Genomic DNA, 23,003 nt, shown 5'->3' on the forward strand with positions numbered 1-23,003 from the left:
GATAGAGGGAACATTCCTGAACCTCATCAAATCTATCTATGAAAGACCCACAGCAAATATCATCCTCAATGGGAAAAAGCTTGCAGCCTTCCCGTTGAGATCAGGAACAAGACAAGGATGCCCACTTTCACCACTCTTGTTCAACATAGTATTAGAAGTCCTAGCAACAGCAATCAGACAACAGAGAGAAATAAAAGGTATCCAAATTGGTAATGAAGAAGTCAAACTCTCTCTCTTCGCAGATGACATGATTCTTTATATGGAAAACCCAAAAGACTCCACCCCCAAACTACTAGAACTCATACAGCAATTCAGCAGCGTGGCAGGACACAAAGTCAATGTGCAGAAATCAGTGGCTTTCTTATACACTAACAATGAAAATACAGAAAGGGAAATTAGAGAATCGATTCCATTTACTATAGCACCAAGAACCATAAGATACCTGGGAATAAACCTAACTAAAGAGGTAAAGGATCTATACTTGAGGAACTATAGAACACTCATGAAAGAAATTGAAGAAGACACAAAAAGATGGAAGACCATTCCATGCTCTTGGATCGGAAGAATAAACATTGTTAAAATGTCTCTACTGCCTAGAGCAATCTATACTTTTAATGCCATTCCGATCAAAATTCCACCGGCATTCTTCAAAGAGCTGGAGCAAATAATCCTAAAATTTGTATGGAATCAGAAGAAACCCCGAATCGCTAAGGAAATGTTGAAAAACAAAAATAAAGCTGGCGGCATCACCTTACCTGATTTCAAGCTTTATTACAAAGCTGTGATCACCAAGACAGCATGGTACTGGCATAAAAACAGACACATAGACCAGTGGAACAGAGTAGAGAGCCCTGATATGGACCCTCAACTCTATGGTCAATTAATCTTCGACAAAACAGGAAAAAATATACAGTGGAAAAAAGATAGTCTCTTCAATAAATGGTGCTGGGAAAACTGGACAGCTATATGTAGAAGAATGAAACTCGACCATTCTCTTACACCGTACACAAAGATCAACTCAAAATGGATAAAAGACCTCAACGTGAGACAGGAATCTATCAGAATCTTAGAGGAGAACATAGGCAGTAATCTCTCCGATATCAGCCACAGCAACTTCTTTCAAGATACGTCTCCAAAGGCAAAGGAAACAAAAGCGAGAATAAACTTCTGGGACTTCATCAAAATCAAAAGCTTCTGCACAGCAAAGGAAACAGTCAAAAAAACAAAGAGGCAACCCACGGAATGGGAGAAGATATTTGCAAATGACAGTACAGACAAAAGGTTGATATCCAGGATCTATAATGAACTCCTCAAACCCAACCCACACGAAACAGACAAACACATCAAAAAATGGGCAGAAGATATGAACAGACACTTCTCCAATCAAGACATACAAATGGCTTTCAGACACATGAAAAAATGCTCATCATCATTAGCCCTCAGGGAGATTCAAATTAAAACCACATTGAGATATCACCTTACACCAGTTAGAATGGCCAAAATTAACAAAACAGGAAACAACATGTGTTGGAGAGGATGTGGAGAAAGGGGAACCCTCTTACACTGTTGGTGGGAATGCAAGTTGGTGCAGCCTCTTTGGAGAACAGTGTGGAGATTCCTCAAGAAATTAAAAATAGAGCTTCCCTACGACCCTGCAATTGCACTCCTGGGTATTTACCCCAAAGATACAGATGTCGTGAAAAGAAGGGCCATCTGTACCCCAATGTTTATAGCAGCAATGGCCACAGTCGCCAAACTATGGAAAGAACCAAGATGCCCTTCAACGGATGAATGGATAAGGAAGATGTGGTCCATATACACTGTTGAGTATTATGCCTCCATCAGAAAGGATGAATACCCAACTTTTGTAGCAATATGCACGGGACTGGAAGAGATTATGCTGAGTGAAATCAGTCAAGCAGAGAGAGTCAATTATCATATGGTTTCACTTATTTGTGGAGCATAACAAATAGCATGGAGGACAAGGGGCGTTAGAGAGGAGTAGGGAATTTGGGTAAATTGGAAGGGGAGGTGAACCATGAGAGACTATGGACTCTGAAAAACAATCTGAGGGGTTTGAAGTGGCGGGGGGGGTGGGAGGTTGGGGTGCCAGGTGGTGGGTATTATAGAGGGCACGGCTTGCATGGAGCACTGGGTGTGGTGAAAAAATAATGAATACTGTTTTTCTGAAAATAAATAAATTGAAAAAAAAAAAAAAGAAATAAGAGCATTGAATGACACATTGGACCAGATGGACATCATAGATATCTACAGAACATTCCACCCTAAAACAGCAGAATACTCATTCTTCTCAAGTGCACATGGAACCTTCTCCAGAATAGACCACATACTGGGTCACAAATCAGGACTCAACCGATACCAAAAGACTGAGATTATTCCCTGCATATTCTCAGATCACAATGTTTTAAAACTGGAGCTCAATCACAAGGACAAGATCCGAAGGAACTCAAACACCTGGAAGCTAAAGACCACCTTGCTTAAGAATGCTTGGATCAACCAGGAGATCAAAGAAGAACTGAAAAGATTCATGGAAACCAATGAGAATGAAGACACTTCGGTCCAAAACCTATGGGATACAGCAAAGGCGGTCCTAAGGGGAAAATATATAGCCATCCAAGCCTTGCTCAAAAAAATTGAAAAATCCAGAACACACCAGCTGTCTCTACACCTTAAAGAACTGGAGGATCAACAACAAATCAAACCAACTCCACACATAAGAAGGGAAATCATCAAGATTAGAGCTGAGATCAATGAGGGAGAAACCAGAGATACAGTAGAACGTATCAATGAAACTAGAAGCTGGTTTTTTGAAAGAATCAATAAGATCGATAAGCCATTGGTTACACTATTCCGAAAGAAAAGAGAGAAAGCCCAAATTCATAAAATTATGAATGAAAAGGGAGAGATCACAACTAACGCCAAGGAAGTAGAAACAATCATCAGAAGTTATTACGAACAGTTATATGCCAATAAGCTTAGCAACCTAGATGAAATGGATGCATTCCTGGAAAAATATAAACTACCAAAATTGAACCAGGAAGAAATCGACAAGCTGAATAGACCGATATCTAATAACGAGATTGAAGCAGTGATCAAAAATCTCCCAAAAAACAAGAGCCCAGGACCTGACGGATTCCCTGGGGAATTCTACCAAACCTTCCAAGAAGAAATAACACCTATTCTCCTGAAGCTGTTTCAAAAAATTGAAGCAGAAGGAAAACTTCCAGACTCTTTCTATGAAGCCAGCATTACCCTGATCCCCAAACCAGGCAAGGACCCTACCAAAAAGGAGAATTTCAGACCAATATCACTGATGAATATGGATGCTAAGATTCTCAACAAGATCCTAGCCAACAGGATCCAACAGCACATTAAAAAGATTATCCACCATGATCAGGTGGGATTCATCCCTGGGCTACAAGGATGGTTCAACATTCGCAAATCAATCAATGTGATACAACAAATTAATATGAGAAGAGAGAAGAACCACATGGTCCTCTCAATTGATGCAGAAAAAGCATTTGACAAAATCCAACATCCGTTCCTGATTAAAACGCTTCAAAGTATAGGGATAGAGGGAACATTCCTGAACCTCATCAAATCTATCTATGAAAGACCCACAGCAAATATCATCCTCAATGGGAATAAGCTTGCAGCCTTCCCATTGAGATCAGGAACAAGACAAGGATGCCCGCATTCTCCACTCTTGTTCAACATAGTATTAGAAGTCCTAGCAACAGCAATCAGACAACAGAGAGAAATAAAAGGTATCCAAATTGGTAATGAAGAAGTCAAACTCTCTCTCTTCGCAGATGACATGATTCTTTAGATGGAAAACCCAAAAGACTCCACCCCCAAACTACTAGAACTCATACAGCAATTCAGCAGCGTGGCAGGATACAAAGTCAATGTGCAGAAATCAGTGGCTTTCTTATACACTAACAATGAAAATACAGAAAGGGAAATTAAAGAATCGATTCCATTTACTATAGCACCAAGAACCATAAGATACCTGGGAATAAACCTAACTAAAGAGGTAAAGGATCTATACTTGAGGAACTATAGAACACTCATGAAAGAAATTGAAGAAGACACAAAAAGATGGAAGACCATTCCATGCTCTTGGATCGGAAGAATAAACATTGTTAAAATGTCTATACTGCCTAGAGCAATCTATACTTTTAACGCCATTCCGATCAAAATTCCACCGGCATTCTTCAAAGAGCTGGAGCAAATAATCCTAAAATTTGTATGGAATCAGAAGAGACCCCGAATCGCTAAGGAAATGTTGAAAAACAAAAATGAAGCTGGCGGCATCACCTTACCTGATTTCAATCTTTATTACAAAGCTGTGATCACCAAGACAGCATGGTACTGGCATAAAAACAGACACATAGACCAGTGGAAAAGAGTAGAGAGCCCTGATATGGACCCTCAACTCTATGGTCAATTAATCTTCGACAAAACAGGAAAAAATATACAGTGGAAAAAAGACAGTCTCTTCAATAAATGGTGCTGGGAAAACTGGACAGCTATATGTAGAAGAAGGAAACTCGACCATTCTCTTACACCGTACACAAAGATCAACTCAAAATGGATAAAAGACCTCAACGTGAGACAGGAATCCATCATAATCTTAGAGGAGAACATAGGCAGTAATCTCTTTGATATCAGCCACAGCAACTTCTTTCAAGATACGTCTCCAAAGGCAAAGGAAACAAAAGCGAAAATAAACTTCTGGGACTTCATCAAAATCAAAAGCTTCTGCACAGCAAAGGAAACAGTCAAAAAAACAAAGAGGCAACCCACGGAATGGGAGAAGATATTTGCAAATGACAGTACAGACAAAAGGTTGATATCCAGGATCTATAATGAGCTCCTGAAACTCAACCCACACGAAACAGACAAACACATCAAAAAATGGGCAGAAGATATGAACAGACACTTCTCCAATCAAGACATACAAATGGCTTTCAGACACATGAAAAAATGCTCATCATCATTAGCCCTCAGGGAGATTCAAATTAAAACCACATTGAGATATCACCTTACACCAGTTAGAATGGCCAAAATTAACAAAACAGGAAACAACATGTGTTGGAGAGGATGTGGAGAAAGGGGAACCCTCTTACACTGTTGGTGGGAATGCAAGTTGGTGCAGCCTCTTTGGAGAACAGTGTGGAGATTCCTCAAGAAATTAAAAATAGAGCTTCCCTACGACCCTGCAATTGCACTCCTGGGTATTTACCCCAAAGATACAGATGTCGTGAAAAGAAGGGCCATCTGTACCCCAATGTTTATAGCAGCAATGACCACGGTCGCCAAACTATGGAAAGAACCAAGATGCCCTTCAACGGATGAATGGATAAGGAAGATGTGGTCCATATACACTATGGAGTATGATGCCTCCATCAGAAAGGATGAATATCCAACTTTTGTAGCAACATGGACGGAACTGGAAGAGATTATGCTGAGTGAAATAAGTCAAGCAGAGAGAGTCAATTATCATATGGTTTCACTCATTTGTGGAGCATAACCAATAGCATGGAGGACAAGGGGCGTTAGAGAGGAGTAGGGAATTTGGGTAAATTGGAAGGGGAGGTGAACCATGAGAGACTATGGACTCTGAAAAACAGTCTGAGGGGTTTGAAGTGGCGGGGGGTGGGAGGTTGGGGTACCAGGTGGTGGGTATTATAGAGGGCACAGCTTGCATGGAGCACTGGGTGTGGTGAAAAAATAATGAATACTGTTTTTCTGAAAATAAATAAATTGGGAAAAAAAAAGTGAATGACTCAGTGACACAACACATTCACAACCCTGTGCAGCAACCACCTCTGTCTCCTGCCAAATGAAACCCCAACCTCTACACAGTTATCCTCCATTTCCCCTATCCTCACTGCCTGAACTCCACAAATCTGCTATCTGTCTTTCTGGATTTACCTCCTCTGCACATTTCATGGCAATGTTATCCTAGTATGTGAACCCCTATCTCCGGCCTTCCACACTGTCTTCCCTTTGCACCTCGGGAGTTTGTCCCCAATCAAGTCCCCACCCTGCCATTCAGGAATGTGGAAAATGTCCCCTGTAGTTCTCGCTACTTTGATAAAAGACTGTGGGCCATGCATGAGCTCATTCCCAGGAAAGAACCTTCTCCAGGTGAGCCCACCTTCCGGATTCATCTGTAAAACAGGCATCACCTATTTCCACTGTGGTTGGTGAATCCTGTGTCCCCTTCCAGATGTTACATCCCCAGTCCTCCATCCTGACTCAGAAGTAAATAGGAGTTGGGTTTTAGCCAAGGTCATTATCTGCTTAAAGCAATGCACAGGGAGATGAAAAAGTGGCAGGCATAATTCTGCATGTTTATATAGAAGAGGGAAACAGCATCAGCCCTTGTGTGGGCACTGACTTTGGGAAGGGAGGCACAAACTCCCTTCCATAACATTCTGCCAAATGAAATTAAACACCCCACCACCAAGAAGGCCATGCAGCTTTCCTTCTACCTCTGTTCTCACCAAAACTCTCCCAGAACATGTCTAGATTTGTGAGCCAAGAAGAGGGAAGAATGGGCAGGGTTTAGTCAAGTGTCTCACTCAGTGTTCCGAACCTGGCCAAAGGGAGCCCCCCAATGAGAACAGACTTCCATGGCCACAGAGATGAGGGGGAGGTTGCCTAAGTTCCCGCACAGGAGTCTCCAGTGGCAATGCCAGAAACTGGCCAACTTCAACCTGATCGAGAAACTTTACCAAAGAAAACAGCCCAGCCTGTTGAGGACTGGAGGTCTTTTGATAATGGAGCAATGTTATCTGAATCCTCCAGTTTCTGCCCTTGGCCCAGATCCTACCACTCGAGAGACATGTCTCCTCTTTGAGGCTCTTGGCTTTGGACTGACAACCATCCTTCCATGGACTGCCTTGTGTAGTCTCCTCTCCCCTTATCTCCTGAGACAGGGCCTTGTTACTCCCAGTTAGTGTGTTCAGTTCTGTTGACCACACCCTGTAGGAAGCACTTGGCCTATGTATTTTTTATTCCTGTTGCAACTGCTAAATAGGTTTGTTGCTATTTTGACAAAGAGAAATAGGAGAACTCTGCAGAAACTGGAAAATTCAGCTGCTCCTCTCTCCGAACACCACCAGAAGACTTTTTCTATGCCTCACTTGGAACTTACAGAGAATTAAATTGATTCCTGGGAAACCTAGAGCCAGACTTGGCCGGGTGAGTGTCTTCTATTTTAAGGGCTTTCATGTATATCTCTACTTTCTACACACTGTGCCTGCTTGTCAGTGACAGGGAGACTCCAGGGACTTTCACCAAAGAAAGACAAGCGTCCAACAGGATTAGAGTATCAACTAACACACCTCCTCATGCTTTATAAATGCCAAATCTTCAAAGCTCTGCTGGATGAAATCCCCCAGAACGGCAGATGAGTCTCAGATTATGGGTACTTGAAATTGAATTCACCATAAAAAAGTTTTGGTATGTCTTTGGCTCAGGCAATCACAGCCAAGGCACCCTGATGCTCATCTCCCCCACTTCATCTGCAGAGGTGTCTTTGGGAGCAACAGGGACAAGGGTCTTGAAGGGGTGGACATTTGTAGTTCTGACCATGGATTCACTGACTCAAAGGTGTGTTTCCTTCCCCAGCATGCCTCATGTTCATGTTTGAACAGAGAGAACTCAGGAAATACTCTTACACCAGTCAGTGGGGAGACGGAGCCCATTCACTGGAGGATGTGTCTGAGTCACTCTGTGGACAGATGAGGATAAGAGAAATTTTATCTGAGAATAGATTCTAAAAGGGCAGGTTGAGGCCGCTGTCTCTCCATCTGTAGGATGAATACCTTATGTGTGGGTGATAGGGGCCAAGAGAGTTAAAAGTGAGACCTTTCCCTCCCCCAGCCAAGTTTCTTTATCTCCCATTAGCCTGCTGGTGCTGCCTGTCCTCCCACCAAGACAAACAGACAAACAGAGAACTAGAAAGACAGATAGAGAGAGAGACTGGCAGAGACAGAAATTACCTCAGCCTCTGATGTGTAGGGCTCAGGCCTCTCTTTTCCCACAGGCATGGCAAACACACACGGTCGAGTCATCTTTCCACACAGCTGCTCCATCATCATCATCGTCCTGCAGCTCCTGTCCTGCAGCATCCCTGCAAACGGTAGGAGAGCTCCCCTCACCCCATGCTAGGAGGATGACCCCTTATGGAAAAGAATGCCAGAGGGAGCTGGCTGGCACCTACCCACAACACCTGTCAGCCAGGGATCCAAGCAGTCCTTCCCAGAGAACCCTAAGTCTGGGTGGGAGGGCCCTTGTCTCCTCAGACCCAGCCTAACTAGGGCTCTCTGATCTAATCTCATAAGGGAAAGCTGATTTCTCCATCATTGGACCTAAAATACCTGTTCTGGCAGTGCTGGGGGGAAATGTGGAGCTACCATGTCATCTGTCCCTCAATATCAGTGCTGAGGACATGGAGCTTCGGTGGTACAGGGATCAGCCATCCCAAGTCGTGCACCTGCACAAGAATGGGACAGACATGAAGGAAGAACAGATGAGAGAATACCAGGGAAGGACCACTTTCCTGAGTGCTGGGCTGGACCAGGGAAAAGCCACAGTGAAGATCCACAACGTGACAGTTTTTGATAATGGAACATTCCACTGCAACTTCAAAGATGGCAACATGTCTGCAGAGACCAGGCTGTGGCTGATGGTGGCAGGTAAGGGTGAGCTACTGGGGTTCATTGTCTCCCCGAGTCCCCTCCCCCAAACCTGATGCCCAATGCAGATCATCCCACTGTAGCCCAAGCCTGAACACTTCCCACAAAAGCACTAATATGTTTGCACCAGGGGCAGTGATTCCTGAGAAGTCCAGTTCAGGACACCCTTTTCTCTCCCTTTTCTAAGCCAATCCAGAAAGAGGGAAGCAGAGGTAGAGAGGGAAGGACAGAGGAAGAAGGAGGGATAGAGATACAGGGAGGAAAAAACACTAATTTTGCTGTATAGAAGGGTTTTTTACATTCTTGGTCCTTTTTTGTTTTATCCTGTGCATTCTGGGAACAAGGGTAACATACTGCATATAAATATTACACAGAGTAAGTAGTCTGTGAAAAAATCCCAATCTCTGCTGGAATTCTCAATATCTGTACTTTTCTGATGAAAGCACTGGTGGTTGTGTAGACTGCAACAGGCATCTCTTCCCACAGGTCTGGGCGGGATGCCCAGAATCCAAGTGCAGGCTGTCCAAGGTGAAATTGTCTGGGCACAGTGTACCTCAGAAGGCTGGTTCCCAGAGCCCCAGGCAGAATGGAGAAATTTCAGAGGACAGCCCCTACCTTCCATGACCCACCTCTCAGCCTCGCCAACAACAGGTCTCTTCATGGTGGTGTCCAATGTGACCATCCAGGATGGGGATGTTCAGAACTTCTCCTGCTGCATCTCCAGTCCCCTCCTCCAGAAGAAGATGGTCAGCTACCACTTGCTGCGTGAGTGTTCTGTTCTGTTCAGGCCTCAAAAGCTCTGAGCAGCCCAGACAATAAGTACTTAATATTGAAATCCTTGCACAGTAATGGGACGTTTTTCTTATGAGGAGAACGTTTATGATCTACTGTCTTACAGTTTCCAAGTATACAAAAATACAGTGCTCTTAACTATAGTTTCCATGCTGTTCATCAACTCCCCAGAACTCATTCATCTCATAACAAGGAGTTCATATCTTTTGCCCCTCTTCATCTATTACACCCAGTCCCATCTCCATCCTTTGGAAACCACCAATCTGCTCTCTGCATCTATGAGCTGGGCTTTCTGGTTTTCTGGGGATTGGTGGGTTTTTTTTCTTGTTTTGTTTCATTTTAGATTTCATATATACATGAGATCATACAGCATTTTTCCCTGATTACCTTCACTTACCAACATGTCCACAAGGTATCCATCCATCCATGTTTTTTGAAAATGGTCTGATGTCCTTCTTGTTTATAGAAAATACTATCCATTGTATAAATATATTTTTTTCTTTACCATTCATCCATCAATGGACACTTGAGCTGTTTCCATATCTTGGCTACTGTAAATAACAGTACATTGACCATAAGGGGACATGTTATTTTTTGGAGCTAATATTTTTATATCTTACTTTTTGTATAAGTACCCAGAAGCTGGGATTGATGCATTGTGTGGTAGTTCTACTTTTAATTTTCTGAAGAACATTCACCCTGCTCTTCACAGTGGCTGCACCAATAGCTCCTTTCTCATTAGTGCTAAACGGTATTACATTGTCTGGATGGATCACAGCCTACTTATGCCTTCATCTTCTGACAGACAGCTTGGAGGTTTTCAAGTTTCACTCTGCATATAATTTTCATTTCTAAACAACCTCAAGCTTACAGAAAATTTGTAAGAATGGCATGCAGAATTTTGTACAGACCACCCAGTGTTTAACATTCTGCCATTTGTCCATCATCTCTCTCCTGTTCATCTGTCCTGATTTGTCTGTATAAACACCCACGTATGTTTTCTGAGTCATTTCAGGTTAGTTCCAAGGATCATGTCCCCGACCTACAAACCCTTTCATGTGTGTGTCCTCAGAACACAGGTGCTCTCTTTCCCTGATATTCTTGCCTCTCTGTACTCTCTTTCAGCTCAATTGTCCAGAAGTTCCCTGTCAAATGTATGGAAGAAAGTGCTGCCTCTGATCTTCACTCTGGCAGGGCTTGTCACAGCTGGAGCCACCTGTCTCTACCAGAAATGCCAGAAAGACAGGAATGTGGGGCAACTGGAAGAAGAGAGACTGCATAGAGCAGAGGAGCAGCACTCCCAAGGTAAGCAGGTCCTGGTAGGACGGACATGTCTCTTTCCCCCAGGGCACAGGTGTGGAGCTCTGCATGAACTCTCCTGTGTGCACCCTCATGGTCAGGATAAATGGGAGATACAAGCCCAGGACACACCTCAGGGACTCCCCACTTACCAAATGCTCAGTGAAATTCTCTGTCTCTGAGAGGTGTTCAGCTGCTCATCACTGGAGGACTTCTGGAAGGCTGGAGGATTTCCAACACAAAGACAGATCTGAGCTTGAACCTGGGAGTGTCTGTCAGTTGGGGGTGATGAGAGCATTCTGAGAAGTGCTCAAGTGACAAATGCAGGAGGGTACCTGGCACCTGCCAGGGTCTCATTGTGGGTGCAGGGACTATCATCAATAAGCATTGTTGCACTCACCAATCCACTCCCCTCCCTTCCCCCTGTGTCCTTACCCATAGCCATCAGGCACGAGCCTGGGAGCAGAGCACAGATGTCCCCATGACAGACATGGGAAAGCAGGGCTATCAGGATCTGCTCCACCAAAGCCTCCCCTAGGAAGAAAATGACCCAGATTATGGTTTTATTAGGCACTGAAGAATCTGTATTTCTTCATGCTTTCTAAGATCACAGCTAGAACCCATTAAGTCCTCTTTTGACTTAGGTTCCCAGAAGCTGAGCTTTGGCCCCATTGAATCAGCACAGTCCCACAGTTTCACATATTTCTCTCTCATTGCAGATTGGACAGAGGACAAGGTGATCTATGGTGAGGGCCATGTCGGGGGCTGGAAACCTCTGCCCCCACATGTGTGTCTATGTGTGCATGTATGTGGGTGCTGTGTACACATGTACATTTACATACACATATGTGTGTTGATCTGTGCACATATGCATGCATGCAGAGGCACTGCTGTGTGTGTGTGTGTGTGTGTGTGTGTGTTCCTTTTCATTCCAGAGTGCAGATATGTGGAGCCCAATGCTGGTGAGTGGCAGCCACATGGCTCTAAACATCAATTTTCTGCTACCCTGAGAGACCTTAGCTCCTGTTTACTACCTGGGGAAGAGACAGACACGCAGAGCCTAGGCAGCAAGAAAGACAACTCTCCTGAGGCTTGGCCACTTGTTGGGGGATTGGGGGACACCAATCTGTTACCACAGAGATAGCAAAAACAGGGGTTTTCTACCTCAGGACACCATCTAGGTGGGAGGGATGGATGGAGAGGAGAGAATCTCGCCAAAGTCAGGGAACCCCAGGACTGGGAGGGGCATAAATGCAGACAATGAACCAGGAACCTGAGAGGTGTCAGAGTACCTGGGGACACAAGCCTTAGCACAGCCACTTGTTGAGGGTCTAGGAGGGGACAGATAGAAACTGATCATCCTTTCAGTCATTCAGTTACTCGTTCATGTAAAATAGTGACCAGGTACCTCCTGTGCCAGCATCCAACCATCTATCAGTGATTGAAATGACTTCCTCCTGTCCTCAGGGGGCATGAATCTATGTTGGGATGCAAGCCATCAGCCAGTGATGCTTCTTTAACCAAAACTGGAATAAAGCAGAGTAATATTATAGGAATGGACTAGAATACAATAATGAAGTTGGCCAGGAGAGCATTCATGTAGGATGTCCACGGCCCTGGGGATGGTGGGATGGTGGGATGGTAACATCTAAATGAAGGGCTGGGTGACAGTGAGACCACAGCCCTGAGAGAATGAGCTGTGGACCCACAAACATGGCAGGGAGAATGTCATCTGTGGTGTGAGAAAGATGAACATGTGGAAGAGAATCCAATGGGGCAAGATTTGTGGATGCCCAGACCTGCAGAGCCTGGAAGGCTGAAGTAGGGGTCTGGGTGCAACATGAGTGAGGGAGCTTAGACAGGGGAGAGGCATTGGTGGAGGAGAGGACAACCCTGAGATGTGCCCTGGGGCCACAAATAGCAGGGTCCAGCAGGGCAAGACAGAACAGGGAACCCAAGGTGACCTTTGGAGCCAATGTCCCTGGGCCCATGGTGGCTTCAACTAACAGAAAGCTTGGGGTCAAACAATACAGACTTGGGGTCAAACAATACTTTCACTTCAAAGAAGTGAAAATCATCTTGGACCCCTTAAGACTGAAACTTTATCAGACATCCAAATGGGGATGTCAGATAAATCTTTAGTTACACAAGTCTGGAACTTCCAGGAGAAATGTGGACTTGAGATAGGAATTTAAGGTCCTTGGCATATATCTGGCCTTGAAAACCAAGGAAGTGAACCAGAAAGTGCTCCATTTATCTGCACGCCCAAAATTATTCTTAAAAAGAAAGATTTTGAAAAGGAAAAAAGGATAAGAAAGGTACAGGGCAAAGAAGACAGATTCAAGTCTAGCCTTGGAGAACCTGGTACTTGAAGGTCTGTTTGAGCAGATGTCTGGGCAGAGTTGTGGGAAGTCCAGGGGAAGCTTTTTCACTGAAATCCATGGATACAGTGTGGTGAGTAAGCAGCTTGGGGCATACCATACAGTGAGATAAGATCGGGAACATGACCCAGAAACATTGTCTAGTGTGGTGTGCAAGGAGAGGTGTCCCCTATGGAGACAACTGGGACAAAAAATTCAAAATTATAGTCTGTGCAGCTAAGCTATAAATTGGTAAGTGGGGAATCAAGCAGAGTGTTTTATTTCGGTTTGTTTTGGTTTTACTTTAAGGTCCTTTAAGGCAGCAGAACATGCCTGCTGCCTAAAAAAAATGATCTGGTATGAAGACACATGAAGCCAGCAGGGGGAATGAAAATGAACTAGAGAAAAATTTTTCAGGGAATATAGTCTGCAGCAGTGGATAGGATGGAACACAGATCTGCACTGGCGGCCAGGTGGGGTGGGGTGGTGTGTCAGAGGTCATTATTGAGTAGTTTTGTATCAATGTTAATTTTCTGGCTTTGATACCTTTACTGTGGGTTTTCCAAGATGTTTTCATAGACATATTGTTTATGCTATTTTTTGGCTTCTTTGTTAGTCTGGAACTTTTATTTAATGTGATTAATTTTTATTTAATGATGAGGAAATTTGGAATACCAGGAGCCAGGCTTATTGTTCAGCTAGGGAGTCCATGTTTGATCATTATGTAGATGTAACATGGGTGATCTCCATCCCCACAGCCCAAACTCTACAGGGAAAGAATTTGGGTGGGACAGAAGGTGGAGAATTCAGAAAGCAGCAATGAGAATTCTGGGGGGAAACAGTCAGTCTTTGCTAGAAAGCGAAAGAGAACAGGATTCTATCCAGAAAGAGGTAGAGACCAGAGAGGAAGCTGGGGTTCAACTAGGAGGAAAGCATGGGTCCTGTCCAGCTGATAGGGATGGAAGGTCAAGAAACATGAGTGTCTGCGGCATCGAGGTATAGACCCAAGCAAACAACATAACTGGCTTTAGAATGGGCCAAGGTGGACACTGGCTAAGAGGTTTCTGTTATTGAGAAGATGCCTGCTGGGGCAGCCTGACGCCCAGCTGGTCCCCACACACCCTATCTGCCTCTAATATGGAGCTCAAGTGTAGGCAGACCCTCCCCCAGAGGAATGGTAGGGCAGGAGAGAAGGACTCTGTTTTGGAAGGTGTTCATCTTAGCTGTGGGGCTCTTAAGATGCCTCTTGGGCTTTTCCTTATGTGACTCCTCTGTTCTTGACCCCAGAGCTCTCCAGTGGCACTTGCATCAATGCACCTGTGGCACCTTCTCCTGTCCCTCTGTGTCCTCCATGTCCTCTTATGTCTCTATCTCTGTTTCTCTGTCTGTCTCTCCATCGTTCTCATTGTGTCTCTCTCTGTGTCTCTCTGTCTTTCTCTTTGTGTCTTTCGCTCTGTCTCTGTAGCTTTCTGTATCTCTCTACCTGTGTCTACCTGGGTTATTCTGTCTCTCTTTGTTCTCCTTGTCTCTCTATCTCTTTCTGTCTCCCTGTTTCTCTGTGTCTCTTCTATGTCTCTCTCTTCCTTTCTCTACCTGTCTCTGTTTTTCCCTATATTTCTGGGATACTGTCTCTATCTCTATCTCTCCCTTATGTCTCTCCGGCCTTTTCTCTGTCTCTCCTTGCTTCTCTCTCTCTCTCTCTCTTCCTGTCTACCTCTCTCTCTCTCTTTCTCACACACACACATACACACAGAAACACACATACACATGTGTTGAGGGACTGTGAACAGGGGGACAAGCAGACCTCACAGGGTGCCAGTCATGTCCCCTCATCGATAGCAATCTACCCCCTGGCTCCCACCTGGAGCTGCATCAGCTGTGCTGGGGTAACCTGTTGCTCAGGGTCCTGGACAGAAGATGGGGGGAGCTAAGGGACTCTCAGGGAGGCTGTGTTTTTGCCTCACCCAGAGGCCCTGTGGTGCCCTTCTTACAGGAGGGCAGGTTGGGGACACAAACCCCCAAGCCTAAACCTCTCCTCTTCCCACAGTGAGCCCATCCCTGGACCCTGACACCGCAAGCCCAAAACTCGCTCTGTCTGAGGATGGGAAGAGTGTGAGGCGGCTGTTCTTTGACCAGGAGCTGCCAGATGTCCCCAGCAGATTTGACCAGGACCCCTGTGTATTGGCACGGGAACAGTTCTCTGCTGGGAGGTATTATTGGGAGGTCCAGGTAGGACAGAGGAAGGCCTGGAATGTGGGCGTCTGTCTGGAGAGCTTGAATCGGAAGGGAAGGATCCCAAAGGCTCCCCAACATGGACTCTGGGCCCTGGAGCTCTACAAGAAGACATTCTGGGCCCTAGCTTTCCCAAGGGTCCGCCTGCACCCTTCAGAGCCCCTACATCAGGTGGGTATTCTCCTGGACTATGATGCTGGCAGAGTCTCCTTCTACAACGTTGGCAATGGATCCCTCATCTACTCATTCTCTGGACTCTCCTTCTCAGAGCCACTGAGGCCATTCTTCTGCCTCTGGACACACGACCCTATCCCTCTTATCATCTGCTCAGAATTCCAGCCTCCTGAAGCCACGGGCCCTCCTCAGAGCCAGGGACAGGAGAGGGTGAGGACCCTCCTTCAACAAGACCCATGATCTCTTTGCTCTAGCTTGTCATAGACTTGGGGGAGACATGTCTATTCTACATGCCAGCTAGACCTATACAAAGGTACATCTTTCTGAGTTATATCGTCTTATCTTCATTTTCCTTCTCTGTGGAATACTGACAATATATTATGGGCTGAATCGTACACTCGCAAATGTACATTCTGAAGCCCCAACCCCCCCCCAATCTCCAGATGGAGCCGTATTTGGAGATGGAGTCTTTACAGAAGTGGCTAAGGTAAAAACTGGTCACTAGGGTGGGCCCTGATCCTGCATGACTGGAATCCTTATCAGAAGAGGGAGTCAGAGGTGCTTGGGTGGCTCAGCCAGTTAAGCATCTGCCTTCACCTCAGATCATGATCCCAAAGAAGTCCCACATCAAGCTCCTTGCTAGGCAGGAATGCCCCTTCTCTCTATGCCCTTGTCCCTGCTTTCTTTGTGTCTCTGTCAAATAAATAAACAAAAATCTTTTAAAAAAAAAAAAGAAGAAGAAGAAGAAGAAGAGGATATCAAGGCACAGGCACACACATGTGGACAACTGCATGAAGACGCAGTGGCGAGATTGCATGTACATGTCAGGGAGAGACATATCAGGAGGAACCAGCCCCAACCACACCTGGATCTGGGACCTCCAATCCCCAGGAATGGGACACAATAAAAGTGTGTTGTTTAAACTACCACCTGTTATTTATTACAGAGCCCAAGCTGACCAGGACACTATATCATTATACACAGTGGGGTGCTTTTCTGAAATGTAGTTGGGGCCAGTTATAAAGCATTGAGCCCAGTACCAGGCACAAAATATTTGCTCAGTAAATGCCGGCCTTTATTATCCTCTCCTCCCCTCTCTTTCCCTTCCTTCTGCCCTTCCCTTTCTTCCCCTTTCCCTCACCATTGCTCCTTCTCCTCCTCCAATCCCTCCTTACTCTCCTCCTTCTTTCCCCATCCTCTCTGTCTCTCCCTCCTTCTCTCTCAACCTTGGCCTCTTCCCCTTTACCCTCCCCCATGCACTTTCCCCTCCTCCAACCCTTCCTTACCCTCCTACTTCTCTCCCCCATTCTCTCCTTACTCACGTCCCCTCCACCTACCTTCCCTTCCTACTCCCTTTATCCTCTCCCCTCTCCTGCCTTCCCACTCCTACCTACTCACTCCTCCTTCTCCCTCCCCGTCCCCCTTGCAACAGCCTGGAAATCTGGTCTACCTTGGTACCCCTCTCCATCTCCCCCCTCCCCGACCATGGCAAGTCAGTGCAGAGCTACATGGAAACCAATCCAAAGATTCCAGGGTTTCCCTGGTCAGTCATGGAAGCAAATTAAAGTAAAAACATGACCTCATTCCAAAACCTCTGGAATGAGAGACATAAGAAAAGTCCTAGAAGCAGCTCAAAACAAGAAGTCCTTAACCTACAAGGGCTGAAACATTAAACTGGCAGCAGACCAATCCAGGGAAAACTGGCAGGCCAGAAATGGTATGATGTATTCAGGGCAATAAATGAAAAAAAATGCAGCAAATATACTTTATCCAAGAAGGCTGTCATTCAGAATGGAAGGAGAGATAAAGAGCTTCTAGGACAAACAAAAACTAAAAGTATTTGTGATCACTAAATCAGCCCTGCAATAATATTAAAGGGGATCCTGTAAGCAGAGAGCCCAAAAGTAACTCAGACCAGAAAGAAACAATCTACAGAAACAGGGATTTTACAGGTAATACTAAGGCACTAAACTCATCTTTCTTTTTTTTCCAATTTATTTATTTTCAGAAAAACAGTATTCATTATTTTTTCACCACACCCAGTGCTCCATGCAAGCCGTGCCCTCTATAATACCCAAACCCCTCAGATTGTTTTTCAGAGTCCATAGTCTCTCATGGTTCACCTCCCCTTCCAATTTACCCAAATTCCCTTCTCCTCTCTAATGCCCCTTGTCCTCCATGCTATTTGTTATGCTCCACAAATAAGTGAAACCATATGATAATTGACTCTCTCTGCTTGACTTATTTCACTCAGCATAATCTCTTCCAGTCCTGTCCATGTTGCTAGTTGGGTAGCAACATATTGGGTATTCATCCTTTCTGATGGAGGCATAATACTCCATAGTTAAACTCATCTTTCAATAGTTTCTCTGAATGTAAATGGGCTAAATGCTCCTGTGAAAAGATGCAGGGTTTCAGATTGGAATTAAAAAAGAAAAAAAAAAAAGCAAGAACCATCAACATGCTGTCTGAGACTCATTTTAGACCCAAAAACACCTTCAGATTTAAAGTGAGGGGGTGGGGGCGCCTGGGTGGCTCAGTGGGTTAAAACCTCTGCCTTTGGCTCAGGTCATGATCCCAGGGTCCTGGGATAGAGCCTCACATCAGGCTCTCTGCTCAGCAGGGAGCCTGCTTCCTCCTCTCTCTGCCTGCCTCTCTGCCTACTTGTGATCTCCATCTATCAAATAAATAAATAAAAATTTTTTTATTAAGTGAGGGGATGAACAATTTATCATGCTAATGAACATCGAAGAAAGCTGAGGTAGCAGTCCTTATATGAGAAAAATTAGATTTTAAGCCAAAGACTGTAGTAAGAGATGAAGAGGGACACTATATCATACATAAAGAGTCTATCCTAGGGACGCCTGGGTGGCTCAGCAGCTTAAGCCACTGCCTTCGGCTCAGGTCATGATCTCAGGGTCCTGGGATCGAGTCCCACATTGGACTCTTTGCTCAGCAGGGAGCCTGCTTCCCTCTCTCTCTCTCTGCCAGCCTCTCTGACTACTTGTAATCTCTCTCTGTCAAATAAATAAATAAAATCTTTAGAAAAAAAAAAGAGTCTATCCTGTAGAAGATCTAACAATTGTAAATATTTATGCCCCTAACTTGGGACCAACCAATTATATAAACTAATTAATAACAGAAATAAAGAAACACATTCATAATAATACAATAATAGTAGGGGACTTTAACACCCACTCACAGCAATAGACAGATAATCGAAGCAGATCAACAAGGAAACAAGGGCTTTGAATGGCACACTGGACCAGATGAACTTCACAGGTATATGCAGAATACCCCATCCTAAAGCAATGGAATATAGATTCTTCTGGAGTACATATGGAATATTCTTCAGAATAGATCACATATTGGGTCACAAATCAGATCTCAACCAGTACAAAAACAGATTGGAATTATTGCCTGCATATTTTCAGACTATAATGCTTTGAAACTTGAACTCAATCACAGAAGGAAATTTAGAAGGGACTCAAATACTTGGTTAAAGAGCATCCTGCTAAAGAATGAATGGATCAACCAAGAAATTAAAGATGAATTGAAAAAATTCATGGAAACAATGAAAATGAAAACACAGCTCTTCAAAACCTTTGAGATGCAGCAAAAGCGGTCCTAAGAGGAAAAACATGGCAATACAAAACTTCAAGAAATTAGAAAGGTCTTAAATACACAGGGTAACCTTACACCTAAAGGATCTGGAGAAAGAACAGTAAATAAATCCTAAACCAAGGAGGAGAAGAGAAATAATAAAGATTAGAGCAGAAATCAATGAAAGAGAAACTGGAAGAACAGTAGAATAGATCAGTGAAACTAGGAGATGGTTTTTTAAAAGAATTAATAACATTGATAAACCAGTAACCAGACTTAATCAAAAAGAAAAGAGAAAGGATCCAAATTAATAAAAACATGAATGAAAGAGGAGAGATCATGACCAACACCAAGGAAATGTAAGTAATTTTAAGAACATATATTGAGCAAGATATGCCAAGAAATTAGGCAATCTGGAAGAAATGGATGCCTTCCTGGAAACTTAAAAACTTCCAAGACTGAAACCAGAAGAAATGGAACCTGGACAGACCAAAACCAGCAAGGAAATTGAAACAGTAATCCAAAACCTCCCAAAAACAAGAGTCCAGGGCCAGATGGAAGAAGAAAGAAGAAATGGAAGGGAAACTTCCAAACTCATTGTATGAGACCAGCATTACCTTGATCCCAAAACTAAAGACCCCACCAAAAAGGAGAATGACAGATCAATATCCCTGATGAACATGGATGCCTAGTTACTTACCAAGATCTTAGCCAATAGGATCCAACAGTACTTTAAAATAATTATTCACCATGACCAACTGGGATTTATTCCTGGGATACAAGAGTGGTTCAACACCCACAAATCAATCAATGTAGTAGATCACATTAATAAAAGGAAGGACAAGAACCATATGATCCTCTCGATTGATGCATAAAAAGCATTTGACAAAATACAGCATCCTTTCTCAATTAAAATTCTCCACCATGTAGGGATAGAGGGGACATACCTCAATATCATAAAGGCCATCTACAAAAAGCCCACAGCAAACATCCTTCTCAATGAGGAAAAAACTGGGAGCTTTTTTTTTCCTTTTTTAAAGATTTTATTTATTTATTTGACAGAGAGAGAGATCACAAGTAGGCAGAGAGGCAGAAAGAGAGAGGAGGAAGCAGGCTCCCCACTGAGCAGAGAGCCCGATGCGGGACTCAATCCCAGGACCCTGAGATCATGACCCAAGCCGAAAGCAGCGGCCTAACCCACAGAGCCACCCAGGTGCCCTGGGAGCTTTTTCATTAAGGTCAGGACCATGACAGGGATGCCCTCTCTTGCCACTATTATTCAACATAGTATTAAAAGTCCTAGCCTCATTAAACAGAAAACAAAAAAGAAATAAAAGGCATTTGAGAGGGGGGACAAGATGGCGGGGTACTAGGAAGAGGCGTCTTTTCAGCTGGTACCCCAAAGTGAGCTGATTACCTACCAAAGAACTCTGATCACCCATGAAATCAGCCTGAGATCAGAATTATACACGTCTGGATCTCTACAGGGGCAGAAGACGCCAGTGAGCAGGTAAAGCGGAATGGGAACAGCGGACTGATATCGGAAGATAAACAAAAGGGGGAGGGAGCCACCAGAGGTGACCGGTGGGAAAGTAATACCCCGATACGAGCGAGAGCGCCCTGCGTCTGGGGACCAGCATTAACTCAGAGACTGGTTGAAAGCACTCCAAAAGAGCAAAGGATCGCAGGGGCGGCTAGGGACAGGGGCTTGAGTCCCCGGTCCCAGACGGCCTCCCCGGCGCGGAGACAGAGAGAGTGCGGCGGAGAAACCGGCTCCTGGTCCCTAAGCCGCCAGCGTGCCCCAGAGCGCGGGGTTCCGGCTCCTGTGAGGGGATGGGAGCCGGTCTGCAGAACGCGCGCTAGCCCTACCACAAAGCTTGAGATGCGCGTGCACGTCGCTCCAGCTCTCCTGGGTTTCTAAGGCCCTGGGGCGCTTCTTGACCCAGGCCATTGTTTCAAAGTCTAAGCCGCGCGCCCGCGAAACTCTTCCCCGGACAGAGGCGCGCAAAAGCCCAGCCTGCGGCTTACGGACCAGCGCCCCGTTCTCAGTGCCCCAGACGCGCGCCCGACCCACAGCCGCCTCTGAAAAGAGGTGCGCGCAAGCCGGGCACTCCCAGCCCCGGCCAGCGGCAAAATCTCAGTGTGCGATCGCTGCTTGGAACCTCTCTGGCGGTCAGGAGCTCCCAGACAGCCGCCACTGCCTTGGCTTTGGGGACGAGCAAAAGATCCTGCGCCCCCAGGGTCTTTAACTTGGAACCTGCACTGCCAGCGTCCAAGGGGGAATTTATTCAGCTTCTGCACCCAGACTGAGGCTTCTGAGACGAGGATCAGGAAGTGCTCCAGGGTGCACCTTGACTGCACCAGAGTTGATACATCCAGCTACATCTGTTCAGTCTTCTCCCACCAAAATGACTAGGAGGAGGAATGCCCAACAGAAGAAAAATACAGAGGATGGACCTTCTGCAACAGAGCTAACGGCTATCAACATAGACAATATGTCGGAAAGAGAATTCAGGCTAACAATTATCCAGGCAATAGCTAGGTTGGAGAAAGCCATGGATGACCAAACAGAATTGATTAGAGCCGAACTGAAAGCGACCAGACAGGATGTTCACAATGTTAGGGCGGAGCTTAAAGCTACCAGGGAGGAGGTCCACAATGCTCTCAATGAGTTCCAATCCAATCTAAACTCTCTCAAAGCTAGGGTAACTGAGACAGAAGATAGAATTAGTGATCTGGAAGACAAACAGATAGAGAGAAAGGATCAGGAGGAAGCCTGGAACAAACAGCTTAGATCCCACGAAAGCAGAATTAGGGAAATAAGTGATGCCATGAAGCGTTCCAACATCAGAATTATTGGAATTCCCGAAGGGGAGGAGAAAGAAAGAAGTCTAGAAGATGTCGTGGAACAAGTCCTTCATGAAAACTTTCCGAATCTCGCGAATGAAACCAGCGTTCATGTACTAGAGGCTGAACGGTCTCCACCCAAGATTATACACTCCAAAAAAACATCACGACACCTGATAGTCAAATTGAGAAATTATAATTGTAGGTATAATCTCTTGAAAGCTGCCAGGGCAAAGAGGCTCCTTACTTACAGAGGGAAGCCCATCAGAATAACGTCAGACCTGTCCACAGAGACCTGGCAAGCCAGAAGAGGCTGGCAAGATATATTCAGGGCACTAAATGAGAAGAACATGCAGCCAAGAATACTTTATCCAGCAAGACTGACATTCAAAATGGATGGAGAGATAAAGAGTTTCCAAGACCGGCAAGACTTAAAAGACTATGCAACCACCAAGCCGATACTGCAGGAAATATTAAGGGGGGTTCTATAAAAGAGGAAAAATCCCAAGAATAGCATTGAACAGAAATATAGAGACAGTCTACAGGAAGAAAGACTTCAAAGGTAACTCGATGTCAATAAAAACGTATCTATCAATAATCACTCTCAATGTGAATGGCCTAAATGCACCCATAAAACGGCACAGGGTTGCAGATTGGATAAAACGACAGGACCCATCCATATGCTGTCTACAAGAGACCCATTTTGAACCTAAAGATACACGCAGACTGAAAGTGAAGGGGTGGAGAAGCATCTTTCATGCCAATGGGACTCAAAAGAAGGCTGGGGTAGCGATTCTCATATCAGATAAATTAGACTTCAAACTAAAGACTGTAGTCAGAGATACAGAAGGACACTACATAATCCTTAAAGGGACTATCCACCAAGATGATCTAACAATTGTAAATATCTATGCTCCCAATATGGGAGCAGCCAATTACTTAAGAAAACTGTTAATCAAGA

The 23,003-nt window shown here is 44.8% G+C and overlaps 1 protein-coding gene across 1 annotated transcript; it reads left to right on the top strand.

Annotated features, from left to right (window-relative positions):
• Positions 1-8,085: 8,085 nt before the first annotated feature.
• On the top strand, positions 8,086-15,832 carry BTNL10 (butyrophilin like 10). The gene is made up of 6 exons (XM_044239387.1): positions 8,086-8,179; positions 8,382-8,735; positions 9,222-9,500; positions 10,653-10,832; positions 11,546-11,572; positions 15,234-15,832. The coding sequence occupies exons 1-6, from the start codon at positions 8,086-8,088 to the stop codon at positions 15,830-15,832; spliced, it is 1,533 nt and encodes a 510-aa protein (XP_044095322.1).
• Positions 15,833-23,003: the final 7,171 nt, after the last annotated feature.

This window comes from Neovison vison, chromosome 1 (genome assembly GCF_020171115.1).
Source record: "Neovison vison isolate M4711 chromosome 1, ASM_NN_V1, whole genome shotgun sequence".
NCBI classification, from domain to species: domain Eukaryota; kingdom Metazoa; phylum Chordata; class Mammalia; order Carnivora; family Mustelidae; genus Neogale; species Neogale vison.